At 43.6% G+C, this 23,467-nt stretch overlaps 1 protein-coding gene across 4 annotated transcripts in view; it reads left to right on the top strand.

The window, feature by feature from the left end:
- The window catches only part of POR (cytochrome p450 oxidoreductase), a 72,284-nt gene extending 54,548 nt beyond the window's left edge, over positions 1 to 17,736 (top strand). For all 4 annotated transcript variants that reach the window (XM_075589859.1, XM_075589860.1, XM_075589857.1 and 1 more), the window contains 10 exons: positions 808 to 897; positions 2,353 to 2,451; positions 3,572 to 3,688; positions 4,457 to 4,575; positions 7,970 to 8,151; positions 9,306 to 9,455; positions 9,944 to 10,211; positions 10,875 to 11,020; positions 11,608 to 11,693; positions 14,928 to 17,736. In XM_075589859.1, coding sequence (XP_075445974.1) covers positions 808 to 897; positions 2,353 to 2,451; positions 3,572 to 3,688; positions 4,457 to 4,575; positions 7,970 to 8,151; positions 9,306 to 9,455; positions 9,944 to 10,211; positions 10,875 to 11,020; positions 11,608 to 11,693; positions 14,928 to 15,072 — 1,402 coding nt within the window. In that variant the 3' untranslated portion in view covers positions 15,073 to 17,736. The remainder of the gene's footprint in view (positions 1 to 807; positions 898 to 2,352; positions 2,452 to 3,571; positions 3,689 to 4,456; positions 4,576 to 7,969; positions 8,152 to 9,305; positions 9,456 to 9,943; positions 10,212 to 10,874; positions 11,021 to 11,607; positions 11,694 to 14,927) is intronic.
- The last annotated feature ends 5,731 nt before the right edge of the window (positions 17,737 to 23,467 follow it).

The following is a 23,467-nucleotide window of genomic DNA, read 5'->3' as shown; positions in this document are numbered from 1 at the left end:
ATATCATTCATATAAAACCATGATTTTAGTGATATGGGGCAGTGTAGCAAATTCACGTACTAGGGGCCTATGCAGAGAGCAGCGCTATTTCGAAATTCGCCATTTTGTGGAGAAAATCGCGCAGAAAGCAGCAGAAAATGGCGAGTTCCGAAAAACGCGCCAATTTTTCTTTTCTATTTGTAAAACTCGCCTCGCGGCTGGCGAGAACCTCAATCTCGCCAGTTTTAAAAATATCCGTATGCAGAGAGGCGCGAACGGCATCTAGCGGCTGTTCGCGCCAATAAAATGGCGCGATTGTCTCCTTTTTGCCTCGCCAGAAAAAACTGGCAAGAAGCTGCCGCTCGCGGCCATTGCAAAGGGAAAAAAAAGGCGCAAATTTGTTTTTACACGTTTCTGAAGCGCGCATCTCGCCAATTTAAACTCGCCACACGCATCCATGTTAAACATAGCAGAATTCGCACTTTTCTGCATATGGAGAATAAAACTCTCCAAAAAAGCTACTTTTTAATAAATTCGCCAATTTAAAAATTCGCTGCTCTCTGCATAGGCCCCCTACAGTGATATGTTTGAGGGTCTAATAGGGTATTCTGTTCTATTCCGTGTACCTAAAACAGACCATTTCTGTTTCTGATGTCGGGCAATGGAGTTTTTGTATTTTTAAACCCCTTTTTAAAAGGAAGGCACACAGCATTCACTGGTTATCAGCATTGTCTTCATTTTATATGGGGCTGCAATGTGATTTTCTGCTCGCGTGGCCTATTTCCTCACCGAGCATTGGCAATCGTCTCTTGTCTTGTTCTTCCTCAGCTTGGAAGAAGATTTTATCACCTGGCGTGAGCAGTTTTGGCCTGCTGTGTGTGAACACTTTGGAGTAGAGGCAACCGGAGAAGAGTCCAGGTGAGTTGCAGTCCACAATAGAGCTTTAGTCCCCACCTGTGTGCAGTATAGTCTATAAGCAATGTACTCTGAGGAGTTCACAATCTTCTCTCAAATGCCGTCCACTCAATTAAAGCTGCAGTTCAAGCAATATCCTACGTGTGTTTTAAAAAAAAAAAAAAACAGTTCTGTACTATGAGAAAATACTTGTAGCATATTTTTTTAAAACAATTTTTAAAGAAATGTTTTTAATGTATTCTAATGTAGCAAGCATTTTTGTTGCTATAGAAACCATTTACAAAGTCACATTCCCTTCCCCTTCTGAGACGGGCTCTGGGTCTTGAGCGCTGCCCTCTCTGTAGCAGTGCACCAATTGTGTCTAGTAACTGCCTGGTCACATGATCTTCCCCACAGAACTTTGCATCGTGGGTACTGTTTTGCAGCAATAACTGAATTAAATAACCCAGAGCAAAGCGATCGATTACAGGAACGGATCCATCTGCAACTTGGCGAATCACTTGTCAGTGTGCAGATTGTATTGATGCACATATTGAATGGAAAAAAATATTTAAAAGAAAACGTCAGCTTGAACTGCAGCTTTAAGCACTGTTAATGTAAAATAGAAAAAATACGCACTTGTAGCATATCTTCCACAAGCAATGTACCTGGATTTAAGGATCCGTCTCCTCAACTTCAATATAAACCGGTTTCTCTTAATGGGCCTTCTCATTCTTACCGCTGTATTGTTAAAACGGCTACTGCCTTTTTCTCCGTTAGCAGTGACTGTGATAAACTGGTTGTAGCAGGGGTGCGCAAAGTTTTTTGGCTACGCCCCCGGCGTCTAATGACGCCGAGGGTCATGTGACCCGCAGTGTAATTGCGACATGACCAGAAGCCGGCTGAAACCCGGTAAGTAGAGGTTGCAAGGGCCTCACGCGGTCCACTGGCATTTAATTTAAATGCCTCGGGGAAGAGCGTGGGGCCTCTGCAACCGCCCGCGCCTCCCTCCCCCAGAAAAATCCCGCGCACCCCAGTTTGCACACCCCTGGGTTAAAGCACCATTTTGGGAAGAAAAATTGGAGAAGGAAAAAGCAAGATTGTATATTTTGCGAATGCTTCAGTGTTGTATACATTACTGGATATAGATCCAATGTGGTCTTTCTCCCTCCTAATAGAGGTAAATGAAAATTTTAATCCTAATAGAGGTATATTAGTATTTAATCTGGTAGTGTTAGGACCTGCCTTGTCGTGGCTCACAGGCTTACAACGCTTTGGCCAAAGGGTTAAACTAAATGACCCTTTTTCAAGAGAATATATAAGTATTTTACTGTGTATTTTTTGTCATGTTGGATGTAGCATTGGGCTTCTCTGTTGTATACATTACCCCAATTTAATTTGTTGTCCGGACTGTACCTTTTCTTAAGTAATTACACTTGTGTTGGTATCTGAATCTGATCTCTCCTCTTGTTCTCTCAGCATCCGCCAGTACGAGCTTGTGGTGCACACAGATGAGAATATGAACAAGGTCTACACTGGAGAGATGGGCAGACTGAAGAGCTATGAGACCCAGAAACCGTAAGTAGGGAAAACAGTGAGGCAGTGTTACAAATGAGCCACGTTTTATGTGGGAGGGAATGCCTTTGCCTTTAATATGGCAGGAAGGTCAGTCCTCAAGGGCTACCAACAATTTACAGTTCCTCTAACCTTTGCTAGAGCAAAATGCGTGGGTGGGTGTTGCCCTGAAAATCACCTGTCCTCTGAGGATTGAGTTCGAATTATCCTAGGGTTGTGCAAAATACCGGGATCATAGTAATACCGCGATAACCACATCTGCTGGTTTGCTGATGTGGGAGATGAGTTGTTATCACTACGGTGTCTGAGTGTGGGGAAGAGAGGAGCAGCTTTGAAGCAGCCGTGCTGTGGAGTCTCGTAGCTGCAGACTGAGACTCTGCTCTCACTCCCTCCTCCCGGCCATGCTTGTCACTGCATGGAGGGAGGAGGAGAACTGGCAGCTCCACGAGAGACGCTGCAGGAAGTAAGGCTCTTCTCACTAGCTCTCCTAACCCCTTCACCACCCTCATCCCGGGACTCTTAAACGTTCATCCACCCATCATCCCATCACTCACCCTTAGATACTCCCTTCATTTAAAAACACATTTCATTTATAACATGTTAAAAATATACAAGAATTGTCAAATAATGTTTGTGTGTTTAACATTTTATAAACGAAAGGTGTTTTTAAATGGAGGTAGTATCTCTGGGTGAGAGGGATGAGGGTGATGGGAGCAGTGTAAGTGAGATGACATGGAAAGGGTTTGGAAATGGAGGCCCTTTTTGTTCTAGTAAATAGAAAGAAAATGTATTTTGATCAGGCATTTTATTTAGATTTACTAGACCATTTTCGAACTTTTTTTTATTGTAACAAATATTTATTGTGGTATAGTGTTGTTATGATAACATTAAATTTATTGTGGGAGGTGGTTTTTGTTATGGCCCCAAGACAAGCCTGCAATCTGGAGACAGAGAGGCGTTGCTGCATACCCGGCAGTGCTATTGGGCATCGTGGCATATGTTTCAAATCCCTCAAACATGTGCCATTCATTTACTTCTGAGTCCATAGGACTTGGCCAACGGCGCCTGTCCTTTGATCATGTACAGTACAAAGTACACATTTCTGTCTTTTATCCCTCTCCAGGCCATTTGATGCTAAAAATCCTTTCCTGGCCAATGTTACAGTGAACCGCAAACTGAACCAGGGTGGAGATCGTTACCTAATGCATCTAGAACTGGATATCAATGGTTCAAAGATCAGGTAATGGATCGCTCTGCTGAGCTGTGCTTCTGTTCTCCAAGTTACATCTGAGACCCACTAGATAATGTGCCAATATTCAGATTGTGTGTGGTCTTGTGCGTACGTGTGTTAATACATCTTTAGCCACAGGTGTCATGCGGGGGATCACTTCCAAACACGCTTTTACTCCTAAATCCATTTAGACGCTGTGAGCTCCTTTTCTGAACTTCCACATTTCTTCCATTTTCTGTGTGATAAGCAAGCAGTCACACGTCTTACAATGCAATTAAAAGGTTGCACTTTTTAGGCAGCAAATACAGCTCCGTATACACAGAAGATACAAAGAATAGGTCTGATCGCTGATGTCCGGAATGGTGTAACGATTTACCATCTGAGATAATGGTTTAGGGTGTGCAGTCAAGAAAGCAGTTATCTCATGCAAGTGCCTTAAGTGGGTTTTAAATTAAATATCTAGTAAGCAGTAGTTGTACCATGAGACACAGTTCATGTAACACCCCCAACTCTAAAGTTCTTCCTTGTAACTTCTCCGTTTTACCATATATGTAAGTGGGACTGCACCTTTACAGGGCTTGCATCTTGGTTCCATTGCCCTATAAACACTGTTCTATAAATACCCTCAACCTCATCTGTTGTTCTTTAGCATCAGCTATGAAGACTCTGACTCAGGCTTATAAAGCGGTGCAACAGAATATATCAATAATAAATCCCCTTACATTCCAGGTGCAGTGTGACACTGTTCATTGTACATTCCTGTTCTCTGCCCCTTAGGTATGAGTCAGGAGATCACGTGGCCGTATACCCAGCGAACGACCTGTCACTTGTTAACCAGCTGGGAGAGATCCTGGATGCAGACCTTGACACGGTCATATCTTTAAACAACTTGGATGGTGAGTTCTTCCAAACTGTTCGAATTTCTAGGTACACTGACCTTTTCATCTGTTTTGCAAGCTGCCGGTTGCACCAGAGTTTAACTCCAGTTTTGTGATAATGTTCTGGACACTGTGCCCCTTGCTGTGATAATGAGAATCGGGCTGTTTTGTTTAATTGCAGTCCTGCTTAACAGGATTACGTGCGTCACTGGGCTGAAAGAAGACTTGGGTGTATCGAGTTCAGTACTTGCTGTTGTACCTTGAGCAAGTGTTTTCACCCTCCTGCCCCTTAGCCACTGATATTCGATAGTACTGTAATATGTTTTGAGTTTGGACTTGTTGTGTGCAGAATTGTATATGTAAAAAAACAAAAGTATTACAATACTATTGGTAATGTCCCAGCAGTCCTCTTCCTTGCCTACAATGTTGACATAGAGCAATCTTCTCTGCTTGTGGGGACAGTGTGGTATAACCAGGCATTAATTTCTGGGTAATGACCTGCACATGAGCACTCAGTGAGTCACTCTTTACTTCTCATCCATTTTAACATGGATCCCTATACGCCTATGCCTGCCGTATTACATAGCTTTTCAGCACATGGTGAGGTAATAGAACGAGCACTGCTGTTAGAATAGGCTGGAGGCCTGGAGGTGCTGTAAAAATAACTTTATTCCGGCATACTAGCCAAAGTTAAAACCACATGAGGAGGATCCTCTGACGCGTTTCGTCCCTGGGGGACTTTATCGAAGAGTGATCTAAGGTAACCGGACCTCGCTATATATAGCCCCTTTTCAGCACAGCCTGGATTAAAGAAGTACATAGTCTGTAAACCTGCTTGCAGTACTAGTCATTTGAAAGACTACCTCTGTAAAAATAATAATAATTACCTCTTTCTCCCCTCTTTCTCCCCTCTCTCTTCCATACTGGGAATTTAAAATATACGCTTCCTCATTCCTTCCTTTACATTGAGCAAATGGAGGTTGCCATACCTAATATAGTAAAACCAGCGTTAATAGCAAGTAGGTAAACCACACAAAGTGGAGAACTGGAATAGGATACACAAGCTTCAGAGTCATATCCTAAAATAAATAACTTCCACTTGTTCTCCGTTTGGCTTCTGGTAGCCTTCCCATGCCTAGGTAGCCAAGCCTGCTGCTTCACGCTTGCAAGCCAAAAGCCCGCAGTGTCATTTTCAATGAAATCCAACCTCCCTGATGGGGAAACGAGAAGAAACAGAAGATCCAAAATTCAGCACTTATGTATTATTCTTTAACACAAGATAAAATTAGGTGTCTGGCTTACAATTCGGTTAATAACATTGTTCACGGTCTGACGTTACAGCCCCCGTCCTACACTCATGCTGTTCGGCCAGTCCGCGAAACGTGTAGAGGACTCGAGCGCAGTTGCCAGACTGAGAGCAGTTTTGTTAATCTAATTTGAAGTGAGATGCTGCATTTTATCTTGTGTTATAGAAAAATAAATGCGTTTTTGGTTCAATTCTCGTTGCGCTACTGGATAGGTTGGATTCCATTGACTATTCCATTACAGAGGTGGCCATAGTACATCTGTAATGCTAGTGGGAGAAAAAACAGGCGCAACACAAAAAATACTTTTCAGGAAAACAAAAATGATAAAACGGGTGATGACAGCGTACGCTATTGGAATATGTGACGTTTTATTTTTGTGGGATTGCTGCTTTAAATTCACACACATTCCCAGTTAGCTCAAACTCCAACACCCACCACATCATACATATATAATATGTGTATATGTATATATCTATATCTCAAAAGGAGTGCTACTGAGCGTGGCCAATGTATACAACAAAAGACAGGGGTGCCCAATGCTATATATAATTAACAAAACATATATGATAAGTACAGGCAGTCCTCGTTTTACAACGCTTCGTTTTACAACGAATGGCTTATCCAACGCTATGCAATGCATTCCTATGTTCATTTTTACAACACTAAAACGGCTTATCCAACGCTCTTACGACGCTTTGCAACGTGTGTGTGTGTGTGTGTGTGTGTGTGTGTGTGTGTATATGTATATGTATATATATATATATATATATATATATATATATATATATATATATATATATATATATATATATATATATATATATTACAGTATATACACTATATAATTTGTGTGTGCTGCATATCTTATTGCCTGCGTAAAATATTTGGTGTATTTTAGTGTTAAAAATGCCTTCAGGAACGGAACCTTTCATTTAAACAGTGTTCCTATGGGAAAACGTGTTTCTCTTTACAACGTTTCGCTATCCAACGCCATTTTGAGTAACGCATTGTGTCGGGTAACCGAGGACTGTCTGCATATGGATGTAGCATTGGGCACCCCTGATTTTTGTTGCTTTAAATTCATGCATCTAACGCAAATACACACTTAATGCGCATCAAAAGTCTTTATGGGAACTGTCAAAAAGATGAAAGGCGTTTAATAAGTTAGAGGAGGAATGTTAAAATAGGACTTCATATATTTGATGCCATGGAGCAAGCTCATGGGAATCTTGAGGTTGTGCTTGTGGTCTAATTATGAATAGCTGTGTCCTTTTTATTGTTTTTATAAACTGTTTTATTTTGAAATAAGGATGGGGTGGTGCAAAACATGGTACAATTTATATACATTTCTATTTGCAGTGGTCGACAAACCTATACATTTGCTCGCCCCGGGCAAGTGGATTTAACCCCCGGGCGAGTAAATATTGGCCCAAGCAGCACACGTTTGGTACTAGGTGGCGAGTAGATTTTTTTGTGTGGCGAGTAGATTTTTTGGTGATTTGTCAACTACTGTCTATTTGGTCGTAAATGTAAGTGCAGTTAAGTGCATAAAATGAATCTTCATACAGGATTATATTTGGGTTCATCAGAGAGATAAAGATTGAGGGTCATACAAAGAAAATGGTAAAGCTTGTTCAACAAATGTACATTTATAATCGGGGGTTCGATTCCCAGGCAGCCAAATCTCACAGAATTCATCAAGAAGCTCTGTCCTTTTTTTCATTGTTTTTACTTGTTAATTTGACTCCTTTTATACAAAAATACAGATATCCGACCCCCACCATACTGCAAGGAGTCATCCATATTAACAACCAAGTAACCTCAATGAAAGTCAATGTTCATTCTGTGTAATTATTACTTAATGTGATTTTGACATTATTTCTGTACAGAATCTCCATGAAAACACAATTCTGTACATCTTATTTTCACCATTCTCTGACTGGGTTGAGTAGGAGGAGCCAGTGGAACCACAAAGCCTAAATCCCTTCCGTAAAAGTACAGGGAAGTTGGATAACGTGGTTGGATATATGATATAAAAGGCATTTTGTTGTTTGTTTGCTGGAGGAATTTCCTGAGTTTGACCAATTCCTTTGACCTTTTTGCAGAGGAATCAAACAAGAAGCACCCCTTCCCTTGCCCTACCACCTATCGCACAGCCCTCACCTACTACTTGGACATCACCAACCCACCGCGCACCAACGTGCTATATGAGCTGGCACAGTATGCCACAGACCCCAAGGAACAAGAGAACCTGCGTAAGATGGCATCCTCTGCTCCCGAGGGCAAGGTGAGCCAGTAACGGGGGGAGAAGGCAGGAACGGAACGTGAATCCGAGTGTGTTGTCACATCACTAGGGTAGCAATGGTAGTCATCTGTCAGATGTATGGTTTTTTTTACAGATACACACAGGAGAACAGCAATACGATCCTTTCCATACAGACAATAGGACTCCCAGAGAAACCAGTCTTTAAAAATATATAAATAAATCCAGCTCCTACCTTTTGACCTTGGCTTACACTACCCAATGTGTTGTAGCTCCATCTGGCAGCAGAAGTGGTTTGTGGAACTCAAGCCAATAACCCTTTATCAGAGCATTGATATGCAGCCTAGTGTGCTTATTGCAACACCGGGCACTTCTCCAATACATCACTTTTATTTCAGTGCTCAATAGCCAGCTCAAACAATTCTCTCCTCCCCTCCACCAGACGCCTATATGAGGTTATTTCTTATGTTAGTATTTTGTTCTGCCTTTGTTTTTTTTTTGCTTTATTTTCCCCCCGCCTCTTCAGTTTTTTCTGCAGTGCACAAACTGGTGAAGGGGGGGCAAGAATTTCTAGGGGGCGCGGCGGTTGCAGAAGCCCCCGCGCTTCCCCGTGGCATTTAAATTAAATGCCGGGGGAGGCGTGAGGCCTCTAACTCCCTTACCTGCTCTGCCAGGTCTTCGGCGACGCGTCGCCATGGCAATTCGCATCAAATGACGTGGCGGGGTCACGTGACGTCGTTTGACGCCAAGTCCTTGGAGAGAGGGGGAGTGAAAGTTGCGGCTGCCAGTCGGGGGGCCGCAGCTCAAGAGGTTTGCGCGCACCCCTGAGTTATTTCATGCACTTCACCCCTAGCTGATGGCATCAGAATTACTTTGCAGGGAGAATCTCGCCCACTAAAAGTTTCACTGCTGTGGGTTCACTTTGGTTCTGGGTAAACGCCCCTTCACCTCTTGTTTTGTAATGCAGACATGACAGTCATGGAAAGGGTTATGTAGAACAGTGGTGCTCAACTCCAGTCTTCAAGACCCCTCAATAGGTTGAGTTTTCAGGATATCCCAGCTTCAGCACAGGTTGCTCAATCAGTGGCTCGGTTTTCAGTCGATGCACGCCTGATGTAGAAGGGCACAGTCGCCTTCCTCATGCTTTTCCTCTCTCCGTCCTGCTTGTCTGTTTCCAGGCTCTGTATCTCACTTGGGTGGTGGAGTCGAGAAGGAACATTTTGGCCATATTGCAGGACGTGCCTTCCCTGCGTCCTCCCCTCGATCATCTTTGTGAGCTGCTGCCGCGCCTGCAGGCCCGATACTACTCCATCGCTTCCTCCTCCAAGGTAAGCGCCATCTCTCCTGCACCTGTACTTGTACACTTCACCCCTGCCCCACCAGTGTGCTTATTTAGGGTGGTCATCCTCTTGCACATCTTTCTGTAGAGCAGCAGTCCGCACTGCTCGTAAGCTTTGCTCCTGCAAACAATACAGGGTTGCAGCGTTATCAGATGTTGCACAATTCAAATCCACCACGAAGTGACTTGTTCCTTTCCGCGGATCAGTCTCAAAAAGGCAGCTCCTTTCTGCAGTTTAAACACCGATATGTGAAACACTGGAGCAGTCTTGGGGAACCTATGTAAGAAATATTGATGCATGAGTGTTATTGGTGGTCACTATATTGTGAACCTTACATAATACTTTAACTTTTCTCCCATCTTGCTATTGAAATACCACAGTTCTTAATGGATCTACCAGAACATACTTGTTGTATTAATTGCAGCCTCTTTGATCCTTGGTTCTCATTACTTATTAGTATCTCCTGTTTCATGCAGGTTCACTCCAATTCCATCTTTATCTGCTCTGTGCTGGTGGAATATGAGACCAGGACAGGACGACAGAACCGAGGAGTGGCCACGAGCTGGCTGAAAAATAAGCAGCTGAGCGACAACGGGCACAAGTCCACAGTGCCCATGTATGTCCGCAAGTCCCAGTTCCGACTGCCCTTCAAGCCCAGCACACCTGTCATCATGGTTGGGCCGGGTACCGGGATTGCCCCCTTCATGGGTTTCATCCAGGAGCGAGGGTGGCTGAAGCAGCAAGGTGAGTAGGAGCCGCACCCTGGGAGACAGGTCTTTGCATTCAGCCACCTCTCTCTGCATACATTGTGCTAATAAGCCTAAATCTTTTAGTGCCCTTATCCACTAAACATCACAAGTGGGGCGCCTTTATTTTAGTTTCATGGGGCGGGTCGCGTCTGCAGCTTTCAGGGGGCTGTGGACATGATCACAACAGGATAATGTTCATGTCGCAACCATGTGATCTGTACACAAACGATCACTTTGTGCCGATTACCTTCTAGCACCAAAAGGTACATCAGATAAAAAAAGCCATATATTATAATAAAGCCATCACATGGATGGAGTGTGTCCCCTAACCTCTATAAATAGTTACAATATTACTAAATAATAAAAGTAAAAGCCATGTGTTAGGTCATCCTGAGTGCCAGGGGTTGCTGGATCGATAACTTGTATGCTACAGAAGAGATTTACAGAAAGATTGTGATGGAAAATAAGGGGGAGAAGTGCACTATTGATCCAAATTCAGCATCAGGTACCTGCAACCTTTGGAAAGTTACTTGTATGCCTTGGGTGCCGATGTAATTTATCTCTTAACGAAAGAGCTGCGTGTTCCATTGACTTATCTGACCTCCACCCCCTGACTCTTTCTTCATTTCCTTGTCTAACACTGCATGTGCCGTTTCAGGCAAGGAAGTTGGGGAAACTGTTCTGTACTACGGCTGCCGCTATGAAAATGAAGACTACCTTTATAAGGATGAGTTGGCTCAGTTTCACAAGGATGGCGTCCTTACCCAGTTGAATGTTGCTTTCTCTCGCGATCAAGCACAAAAGGTAAGCCCAGGCATTGCAGTATTCAGTTGTGGCTGGGTAAACAGTAGCCATGCTCTCTAGAGGTAACCAAAATGTTTGTGTGGTGGAACTGAGGCGATAATATCACAGCAGCATAGGATAGGCACTTGGTGCAGGCCTTGAGAGGGAGGGTGGGTTGGGTCACGGTTTATTAAATATTCTTGCCTATCAAGAGGCATCTGGTCTCCTTGATTGACCGACATCGTACTATACATTCTTCTAGGATTAGAATGTGGCATTTGCAGATCACATGGATGTATCTAGTTTGGAGTACAATATGTTTAACTCTGAATCAGCATACTTGTATAAAAAACAAAAAAACATTCCCAGAACATAGAAGTGGAGATGGATTAGTGGAAAAACCCTTTTCAAGACGCACCTCTCCTTGCATGAGTGGACAAGTAAATGTTTGGGGTTTTTTTCCCCCCTCCATGTGCCCAAGATCATATGCATTATTATATGGTTACTCTCTTCTATGCAATAATTTAGTCCTTGTTTTCATGCAAAGAACAGTGGTGTCTTCCATGTAAAGTACAACCGATTGAAATGCTCATTGCTGTCTCATACAGGTTTACGTCCAACATCTGCTACAGAAAAATAAAGAGAGCGTGTGGAAGCTGATCAGCGAGGACAATGCCCACATCTATGTCTGCGGGTGAGTCTTGGCTTCCTAGAGCCCCTTCAATCTCAGAATAACGCCTAATGCCGTCCTCTAAAGCTGTGGGTGTAAAACCTTTCTGCGAGGCATTGACCCAAGCAACAATTTTGGGGTGCAACCAGTCCATATTCGAAGTATGTTTAAATTAGGTGCATTCACCTGCATTGCAAACGCATTGGTTATTCCTAAAACCTGATGTGTCTGGTAGTCCCGGAGGAAAGGTTGGAGAACCACTGCACGGAAAGGTTTAACACCTACTGTACAAACCGGAAGAGGTGACAGCCAGAGCAGATATTTATGTACATTTCCATAGATCGGGGACCACTGGACACCAGGTTTTAGTAGTTATGATGCATTTCTAGAATGGACTTAATTGACACAGTGAGATGTATATTTATTAGTAGCCCAACAAAATGCTGGTCTGGCTCTCAAGGCTTATAGGAAAGGTTTGGGAACACTGGGCTTGGATAATAACGCAGCAAGCAGAGATGTTATTTTATTATTGTAAGGACAGTATAATTCCATGCGCTACAAATCATTCTCCCACCATAAGCACATCCGTTTATAAACCCGTGGAGCCGCTGTGGTGTTCTATGGCCATGATGTGCCGAATATCACCACATACTTCCCACCATTAAGCACCGGAGAGGACAATGAAGCTTGGTGCATTTGTCTGTCAGCCTAAAATCTTGTCACTTGCACCATGATTGTATTGGTGTTGCCCCTTATACTTCATTGGGGTGCGAGTGAAGCAGCTCCTGTTTCCAATGGAGAAAAACACTTTTTGGACATATAGAATATTGGTCACAATCACTTTCTACAAACTTTTTTTTTTTTTTTCATTCTGATTTTTTGTTGAAAAACACAATTTCATATATATTTTTATAAACTACCATGTGCTATTTTAACGAAAGAACAGAAATTGATTGGGTCCTTTATGATGAGGATCTGTTCTCGCGTGAGCCAATAAATCATCACGAGGGTGTCTTTGACTTAAAATAGTACAGATTATAAATTTTTTGACTACTTGCTTTCTAATTACTTATGTTAATTTTGCTTTAGCTTTTTATATGTTCATGCATAATGGCTCAGGTGTTCATCGAAACTTAGGTGTCCTACCGTGTATGATCCGGAAGAGTAAATATGGACAATGTGTGACATGGACACATCTCACAAAATGGGTAATAGGTGATGAATAAAATGCTTTATTTAACCTGTGCTCAATAAATGGTGACCTGTGATGTGGTTAATACGGTGAGATGTAATAAGCTCATTACATATGACCGTATCCCATCTAACCATTACAAACTAAATCAAATGGCATGTGTGTGCATACCTTCACCAAGGAGAAGGGTTATGTTAATGGATGGGGAAGATGGTTTCACAACAGTGAATAGGACATGGATGGCCAACCTGACGGAGCCAGAATTGACCAGTGTCATTGCCAATGGGCCACAATAAAAAAATCCAATACCTGGAAACACTGACACAGAGCATAACCTGACGTGTCAGTGTTTATTGCCGTTTAGCTACATACTCTGTATCAGTGTTTAGTGCCGTCTGCATTATACACCGACATGGAGTATAACATGACGGCGCTATAACACGGGTATATAACCTGAAAGAGTACAGGGGGGGGGAGGCGCAGTGGTGGGTAAGAGGTTGATGGTGCAGTTGGAGTGACAAGGGGTTGAAAGAGGGAACTGGAAGGCAATGGGGCGATTGTCCCAACCTTGCTCTCCAGTCTCCACAGGCAGCACCATGTGGAGCTCACAGCAGGCAGGGTGTATACTTGCTGTACCCGGTGTTGCTTGAGAGCCCACTATGGGCCACTGGTCCATGGGAGCTCAGGACAGGCGCTGGCTAGGGAGTGCTCTGGCTTGTCCTCTTCCATGTCTCTATGGTCTATGCACTGTGCCTGGAGCGCACACTTTTTTTTATTTTATTTTTTTTTTTTCAATCGGTAGCACAAAAATCACTGAAGGGCCACGGGTTAGCCATCTCTGGTACAGGGCATTCATACAATGAGATCAAAAAGCAAATAATGGTCCACGCTTTTCCATACTTGAAGGCTATGTATGTATATATATGTAAATATACACACACACACATCTCTCCTGGTAAATTCCTTTTTGCACATCAAATATACATACACAACTATGCTTGTGGTTAATAATAATAATAGCATGTTCTTGTATATCGCTGCCAGTTTTAAGTCGCGCTTTACAGAGACATTTTGCAGGCACAGGTCCCTGCCCCGTGGAGTTTACAATCTATGTTTTTGGTGCCTGAGGCACAGGGAGATAAAGTGACTTGCCCAAAGTCACAAGGAGCCGACACCGGGAATTGAACCAGGCTCCCCTGCTTCAAACTCAGTGCCAGTCAGTGGCATTACTCACTGAGCCACTCCCTCTCCCATATTGTGGTTAATAATTGAAGTGTTTATACAGCTTTGACAGTTGATCATTGCCCTTTGTGCTTGTTCCATGGAATCTTACTGTGTGTCCTTGCAAATCTCTGGAATCCTATGCACTATTGGTTTTGGGCTCTCACCGAGGGGGTCAAGGAGCATTTTTGTGCAAGTTCAGTTAGCAAAAGCATCAGTAACAACAACCAAACTCTGTCATCATGAGATTCTGATCTAGTGCTGTTCTGGAGTCCTCATGCAAGGGAAGAGCTATTGTTAATCAGAATTCACATAATTGATTTAGGCCTGGGACATTGTGAGTTTTAAGCTCGCTGAGGCGGGCTGAGCCGCGCTGAGCAGATGCAAAAAGCCCCTGCATCTGTCATCAGCGCGGCTATAGTTTCTCCCCCCCCCCCCCGCATGCGTGCGGAGGCTGAGAAACTTTGCCGAGACAGGCAGGTTTGAAATTTGCCGCTCGGGGAAGCGGAGGAGCAGTCACGTGACCGCTCCCATCCAATGGGAGCAGGAGACCAGCCCCACCTCCCGCTCGGCCTCCTGGCACGCCTCCGCTCCGCCTCTGCTCCACCCCCGCCCCCTGAGCGCGCTCACTGCCTCGCCTGCAAGGACAGGAAAAGCACCATTTTCAGCAGGCGAGGCAGAGCAGGAGCGCGCTTCAGCGAGCTTCAAGGCCACTATGTCCCAGGCATTAGAAAGCAAGAACTGTATTGAAATACCATGATGCCATGCAGTCAGGCTGGCAATGCTGTGGCACAGATTGGGTTGCAATATTTAAAATTCCTCTTCCCTGTGTGTACGACCTGCAGGGACGCCCGCTACATGGCCCGTGACGTGCAGAACACTTTCTACGATATTGTCGAAGAGTACGGCAAGTTGGACCGCGCACAGGCGGTGGATTATATCAAGAAACTGATGACCAAGGGTCGCTATTCCCAGGATGTCTGGAGTTAATCCTGGCAATGTCATCCAGAACGAGGGGACTGTCTAGGGGTGGCATCAGCTGCCTCACAAATCCGCATGAGGCAGTTCAAGAACTTGCTAATAAACTATAACCATTGTAGTGCCGATTTCTGAGGAGAGACGGCTGCCCTTTTTTTTGTACTGTTGAAAGCTCCGGCCACTTTACAACGTTGGGCAATGTGCCACCCTTATCCATCCAATGTACTTTTGAGCTGTAACCACCTGCAAACATATCGATCAGGATGTTCGCCATAGAGACCACATTGACGGTGGACTTTTTTTCTTTCTTTGTTCCAGTAACAGAATCATTTTTGGTATCTTGTGGTAAGAGAGCTGTCCTCGGAAGCAGATTCCCCCCCCCCCTTCCCTCCCCTCGTAAATCATGCCATGTTTCTGTAGATTCCAGATAACCAGCCAACTTTGAGAGGCGGTCTTTCCAGTGCCCATATAAACCTGTGATGAGACCAGCAGGCCACCTCCATTTTCTGTCCACAAGATAAGCTGTCTTCTGTTTGTTTTAATCATGGAAACATTTGTGTTTTATGCGTCTTGATGTTTTGTGGTAGATGGCCTAGAACTTAACCACCTGGGAAAAATCTGGATATGTTGCCATACGGTTGAAAGAAATAGGTTACGTTTGGGTAAACACCTTAATGCGGTTAACTTACAAAAGCTCTGCCTTGCTTTGTAGAAGTCAAATTGAATGATTTAAGATATATAGTTTTCAGTATATTTGTGCCTTAAATTTACAGTCTGCGTTTCCTTGTCTTTTATCACTTTATGGAAGGCTCCTGTGCCCTGATTAACTTTGTCACATTACAGGGTGAGAAGACAGATACTGTAATATGGAAGTAATATATGAAGTGTTTTCAGCCATCCTGTTTTTCCCCTCTCCTTCTCCTCTCTCCCTCTTCAGCTCAAACCTGGCGGCCTATAGTTGGAATTATACCTCCATGTATAGCCACAGTGAGTCTGAAACCCATTGACACATCTTTGGCATGTGTTTAATACTTTCACTGCTAAAGTGGTCAGTAGATTTTGCTGTGGAAGTGTAAATGGATTCAGCGGAAAGATGGTCTTGGAATTTCAGTAAATATGCTTGATGGTATCTGCGGTCTTAACCTCTTTGCTGCCAGAGTGGCCTGCAGTGCATTTCATTGCACCCCTCTCTTGCAGTATTGGGGTTAATTCACAGTGCTGCAGAGAAGAGTTTAAGAAATGGATTTGGTTGGCTACTTCTAATGCAATTGCAGATTTCAGAATCCAGGTTGAAGTTTATATTGAGTCACAACAGCCGTTCAAAATAGCTCCAGGAGAGGCACTTTAGAAGAATGAGTGTTTATGGTGCAATCTTTGGAGGACCAGATACAATTTGGGGACTTATATGGAAAAAGTTTGTATATATCCTACACCTGCCCCAAATGCCCCAAACATATATTGAAGGTATATGCTTACCTTATTAAGAAACCCAGGGTCGTAGGTGTTATAGAAAAAGTTCATATGCTGCAGGTGAGGGCCAGTGTTGTCTCCTTCTGTTCACCACGTCGCCTTAGTACAGCAATAGAACTGATCAGCAGCTTGACGGCCCGGATTTCCCGTCCCTCCAATCAAGTTTAGTCGAACAAGAAAAAATATAGAGGATTGGAGGGGAATCGCAAACGGTTGATGAAGCAGGAACTCGACCGATATAAAGTAGACTTCAATGAATGATCTTAAAAACGAGTGACATTTGGTGTGAAATGCGTGGGAGTTTTGTCTGTCTGTTTGTTTTTAATATGAAACATTAAAGTCTACTTTATATTTTTTTTCAATACCCGGCGAGCTCCTGCTTACTTCGGGGTTTGCGATTTCCCCACCGATCCTCGTATTTTTTTTCTTGATGTTTATATTGGGTTAGCAATAAAAAATCTCACTTTATATAAGCTGTTCTGAGGGTATCGTAATGCTTTGTTTCTGTAATAGGCTTCGCAGTGCAATCCTTGTTTCTCTGTTCCAATCATTGCAGCATATGTTTGTAGATACTGATGTAAAGCACCCTATTTATTACTCTCATGTTAGGTAGTCTAAAAATGAAGGATGAAATAATGGTAGCCTCCACATATAATTATTTTAGTTGTTCCATATGTGAAAAGTTTGTTTGAAGTCTCCTTGAACAGTAGAGCATTAATATATTGCATTTGAACAAAACGGTTAACAAGCAGAGCTGAGGGTTTGGGTAAGTGCCCACGTTTGCAGTCAGTCGGGTCGACAGGTGAGAAGGGCATTGGGGTTATTGTAATTTGAGAGCTGTTCTACAAACATATTCTGACAATATTGGACTACATAACCTTAAGAACCCACACTTAAAGATTAACAGAGTGGTGGAGGAAGATCTTTGTGGCAATGTAGCAGGAGTGGTGGAGCTTTTAAGCACATGGGCCATTGTCAGAGTATTCCTTTGCCTATTATGTATCTTAAATGTCTATTAAATAGTAATATTAAGTGTCCTGTTCTGAGTCCTGCCCACAAGCAGGTTCAGATGTTTTAATGGTAATTTCTTCTTTTTTTTTTCAATTTGGAATTTGAAGAGGAGAAGATTGTATTACAGAATCCAATGATTGTAAATAATTTTAAATACACATTAACCCTTGAAATAAAATATACATTTTCAATTTGGTTTGCGTAAGACCTGTTCGTTTATCCTGGGATTTCTTTGGGTTTTTTTCCCCTCCGCCATTATGATCATATTTATCATTTATTTGAAAGTTGGTTTTCCTCTAATGTTAAGAATGTCAAATTGTAATGCACCCCAAAATTTAGCTGTATAAGGCTACGGCCCCGCTGAGAGCAGGAGTTTGTCGGCGCAGCGTGGTGCCCCCCCCCCCTCGCAGCGTGCCCAGCCCCATTGTGGGGCGGCTCTTGTCCCTGCAGCGTCCGCCACAGCGGGCGCTGCAGTAGGCAGCGGGGACCTGGCCTAAGGTTGGAGGTTTATATTGTCTTTACCCCCTTGGGGGGCGGAAGGGCCAGCAGTACATTGTAACGCAAGGGGTTAAGATTACTAGCTTTCGCTTGCAGAGTTTTTTCCCTCTTGTCCTCCCTCACATTAATACCCTAGAGCTGCGGTGCCCGCAAACTCTCTCTTATGCATGCCCACGATCGCAGTGCTGCCGACAGCTGCTGCATGTCATTCTGGCACTGGAGTCCTCTCCCCATAGTGTGTTGCAATTGTGTGCATGCGTGCTGTTTGGTCCCTGCCACACTCTCGTGAATGCTCAAGTGTGCCCTTGGGCACAAAAAGGTTGGGAGCCCCTGCCCTACGGTTGCGTTGACCCTAGAAGAATTGGTTCTGGACCAAGATTTCTGTCGTGTCTGCCAGGCTGGCTGCGCGTGCAGCTGAGATCCCCGGTCTGCGGTGAGCTGTGGGGGGCACGGCCATGACCACACCCGACAGGTTTGCCCTCATTGACTGAAATGCATGTCTCAGGCCTGGTGCCATTGCGTGGCGGTTCTTGTCCCTGCTGCGCACCCCATAGCAGGCGCTGCAGCAGGCAGCTGGGACCTAGCCTTAGGGCACAGGAGACACGGTTTGGTGCTTGCCCACGTGTATGTTTGGATATCTTTTTATATAGCACTACTTATGTACATAGCGCTTCACAGCAGTAATATACGTGACACAATGGGAATAAGGGTTCAGATATAAAAGTAACATTAGGAAAAGGAGCCCCTGCCCTAAAGAGCTTACAATCTAAGTGGTAAGGAGGAAGAATGTACACACAGTAGGGCGGTGTTCTGTTAAGTGTGTCTGCAAGGGGACAAGGTCGATGTATGTAGTGTGTCAGCCACGGAGCTACCCTTATGCTTTAAGGTGGGTTTTAAGATGGGTCTTAAAGGTGGATATTGAGGGGTAGGGCGTGAGAGGTTTAAGGTGGGACAGGACTTTAGATACAAAAGAGGTAGAGAGAAGACATTAGTAAGCAGAACGTAAGAGTCTGGAAGGTATATGGCGAGAAATTAGGGCTGAGATGTAAGGAGGGGCAGATTGTATATAAAAGTGAGGAGAACTTTGTGTAATGTGGGGTTTGATGGGAAGCCAGGAGAGGGATTTCAGCAGAAGACACGCCGAGACAGATTTAGGAGAGTAAAATGATTCTAGCAGCAGTGTTTAGGATAGATTGAAGGAGAAGCGGGTGAGACAGGACAGCAGAAGATTACAATAGTTGAGATGGCAGAAGAGTGTCTGAGGGGTTTAGCAGTAGAGAAACAGAGGAAAGGGTGTATCTTTGCAATGTTGCAGAGGAAAAAAAGATGCTGGGTTTTAGCTACATTTTGAATGTGTGGGGAAAAGTCAAATGTGACCCCCAGGCACTGTGCTTGTGATAGTGATGACAACAATAAAGTAAAAGGGGGCAGTAGGGTAGGCTTGGGAGGAAACTTTGGTCTGTACAGCAGGTGTAAGGTTAGGGATTGAAAAGTAAATTGTGTCAATAGCATAGAGGTGATATTTGAACCCGAGCTGTGATATGATCATCGTGTGTGTGGTCCCAGGACCGAACCCTGGGTTACCCCCACAGAAAGATCGAGCACTGAAACGAGACACTGAAAGAATAATGGGAGAAGTCAGAGGAAATCCAGGATAGAGCTTTGTTACAGATACCAAGAGTATGGAGGAGAAGGGGGGTCCACAGTATCAAAGGCGGCTCATATTGCTCAACCTCTACACAATGCAATGACCTTTCTGTCTATGGCAGCATGCAAGTCATTAGTTATTTTAGTGAGGGCTGTTTCTGTGGAGTGAGCGGTGCCGAGGCCAGATTGTAGAGGGTGTAGGAGGTAATAGGTGGTGAGAAAATAGAGTAAGTGATCGAATACAAGGCATTCAATGAGTTTAGAGGCAAAAAGCAGGAGGCAGACAGGACGATGGACCAGTAGGGTCAAGCTTGCTGAAGAGTACTGTATAACGGGTACCTGTCCTTCAAAAACATGCAACAGAGTAGAGGGAGAAGGTAAATGTGTGAGCGTAGTGATTAGAGTAACACTAACTACGCAGTGGCCATTATTTTAACAAATCACGCGGTGTATACCTCGGAATACCAATGTCATGGCGCGGGATTGCTTCCAACTGTACCGCCTTAAGACGCGAATGCCATGAAATTCAAACAAAGCAGCTGCGATAAACACATGTGCCTGGGGCGATTAGCCGCGTTCATGCTGCGTGGAGTACAGCAGCGCACACAAACGGCGCTGTGATTTGTTAAAATAATGGCCGCTGCATCTGTAGAAAAGTAAACATTTAGCAGCAATATCAGCTATAGTATATGCATTAGTTGAATGAAAAGAAATGCAGTTTACTTTCATTTGACTGCTTTATTTGAAGGGCAGCATTCAGAAGCAATGTTTCAGTCTCAGCGAAGCCCTTAAGCAAAGATGATACTGCACGTGTGTATATATCCTACATGTAAACGAGGTTTAGATGAGTGTTGTCAGTGCCACGATTCATATTACCCCCCCGCCCCAAACCAGGAAGCTTCCCATATGCTGTTGCCATAGTGTTATGATTCCAAAGACTGTTTTTCCCCTGAAATATGGTATACTGTAACGTGTGTGCATCTCTTCCTTCCCTCACCACCCTCCCTGAAAAACTTAACTCGTCCCAAAATCCTGGGATGCAACCTCCTCTTCATTGGGCTGTGTGGCTTAAAAGGCACAGAACTGCAGGCTGTGTGAAGGCAGCGTGCTGATCCCTGACTGCTAGAGCCTTAATACCTGGGCCACACAATGCCTTGTACTTAAAGCAGCATTCCAAACTGCCGATTTTTTAATTTTTTTTTATATATATCCCTTTTAATATGTGCATCAATACAATCCACATAATGAGCAATTACCTAAATTGCCAATCGGTCCGTTCTCCTGTGATCAATCGGCGAGGATTTGGTTCGGGTGTTCACTAAATGGCTGTCAGTGCAGCAGAAGAAGACCAAAGATACAAAGTTCTGTGGGGAAAATCATGTGACCAGGCAGTCACTAGATACAATTGATGCACTGCTAGAGGGCAGGGTTCAAAAATGGGTGTGCCAGATTCTGTTTCAGAAGAGGAAGGGGATGTGACTTTGTAAATGGATGCTATAGAAACAAAAGGCCTGTTACATTATAATGCATAAAAATTTTAATTCAGAGTTGTTTAAAAAAAATTGCTGCAAATATTTTCTTTTCGTACACAACTGATTTATTTAAAAAAAAAAAAAAAACACGGACGATATTGCTTGGTCTGCAGCTTTAAAGGAGACAGACCACAGATAAAGCATTGGCGGTGTAAGTATTGGGGCTCTGAGTGACCAGCACGTTGCCTTCACACGGCACACAATTGAACTGGCATGGTACAGGAGGGCCCCGGGCATGCGGTGAGTTCTGTTCTAAGGGCCCGCCGCAAAGATCACAGATTTTCAGTGTGCGCGCTTCTTCGCATGCGCAACCCAGGAAAACCCCTCATTCTGCGCATGCGTAACCTCTGACCGGTCCGTTCTGCGCAGACATGGCGGCCCCCTTCGGTATCCGCAGATCACTGAGAAGCGGGGCTTTGCTGTATGTATGTAATGTATGAAAAAAAGAAAAAAATGTATGTTACACACACACACACTGCAGTACAAAAACACACATGTAAGCCATTTAGCTATTGTGTAGTAGTTGCTTGTTTAGTTTACACTGCAGAGTTCCTGATCTACCCATAGCGGGGCCTTCCTTTCTGACGTTCTAGGCAGCTCTGCAGCCTCACTCCCTGCTGATGCGCGTTGACGTTCGCCACTGTGTGTAATAGTCACCTCTGATCAACTTGCTTCATTAGTTTCTTGATCGGTGCATTAGTATTGGGCTTCAATAGCCCTAAGGTTCAGAATAATTAAGACATAAGCATCATAACACGCAATGCTAAAATTAGTCATTGTTGATGTAACAGCTCTCCATTAAAGAACATACATTAAAGGTCAAAGTATTCTAATTTTGTTAGTTACTGTAAGTGTACCTACACTTTGATTCAAGTGTCAATGTTATACTATGTGTTTCTCTATTAAATAAAAAAATATTTGTACCAAAAAAAAAAATCCAACAAGTATAAAATAAGATTTGAACTGTTGGATTAGTACTTCTCTCCATTAAAGAAAATACAGAAGTACTAATCCAACAGTTAAAATCTTATTTTTCACTTGTTGGACTAGTATACTTACAGTATGTATTTTTTTTTTGGTACAAATATTTTTTATTGAATAGACAAACAAATAGTATAACACTGATTCACGTGTCAAAGTGTAGGTACACTTACAGTAACTAACAAAATTAGAATACTTTGACCTTTAACGTATTTTCTTTAATGGGAGATTTTACATCAACAAATTGACTAACTTTTTTTTATTTTTATGACCCTTTATGGGTTAATTATTGTGGACTTTCTGCTGCTGCCATTCAGCCGTCGGCCAAGGTAAGTGAATAGTGTTCGTATTAGGGGTTTTAGGGTAAGAGGTTAAAGTTAGGGGGTGGCAGCAGATAAATATCCTAGACCGATTTTAAAGCAGCCCAATACTGATGAATAACTGAACCCGATGAAGCAATTAGTGAAACGTGTTGACGTTCGCCACGTTCAGCGGGGGGAGTGAGGCTGCGGTGCTGCCTCGGATGTCGGAATAGAAGACCCCTGATGTGGACAGATTGAAAGGACGTTGAATCCGCTATGGAGGCTTTTGGATCCAGCATTGGGAACTATGTATTGTGAACTAAACAAGGTCCTGCTAAATGTATTATTTGTATTGCACGTTACTTACAGATGCAGCGGCTGTTATTTTAACAAATCACGCGGTGTATACCTCGGAATACCCATGTCATGGCGCGGGATTACTTCCAACCTTACCGCCTTAAGAGGCGAGTGCATAAAATGGCATTTTAGTGTTCTGGCTTTTAAACACCTGAATTTGACACAGTAGCACAGTACTGTACACATTACAATTCATTCCATTTAATTGCACACAATCCAGAAAATTCAAACAAAGCAACCGCGATAAACGCGCTTGCCTGGGGTGATTGGCCGCGTTAATGCCACGTGGAGCACAGCAGCGCACACAAACGGCGCCGTGATGCCTTAAAATAATGGCCGCTGCATCTGTATATAAAAATATTTTAACACTAGCTTTTTGCACCCTCTTGCTTTGAAGATTACCCACTGGACAGGAGTTACCCCGTTTTGAGCGTGGGGATGTGAGCGGCTGCAGGGTGAGGCGCAGATTTAACTATATAAGATTTACCTTCCAAGAAATACTGTGCACTGGGAAACTTTATAATCTGTAACTACAACTGTTTACAGTTTGTTATATAGAGAATTGCTAAGGCCACGATTATAGTGGCGGCATGGGCATGACATTGCCTG

The sequence above is a fragment of the Ascaphus truei genome, chromosome 3 (assembly GCF_040206685.1).
Source record: "Ascaphus truei isolate aAscTru1 chromosome 3, aAscTru1.hap1, whole genome shotgun sequence".
NCBI lineage: Eukaryota > Metazoa > Chordata > Amphibia > Anura > Ascaphidae > Ascaphus > Ascaphus truei.
Note: the sequence above shows the minus strand (reverse complement) of the source record. Positions and strands in the feature narration are given on the sequence as shown.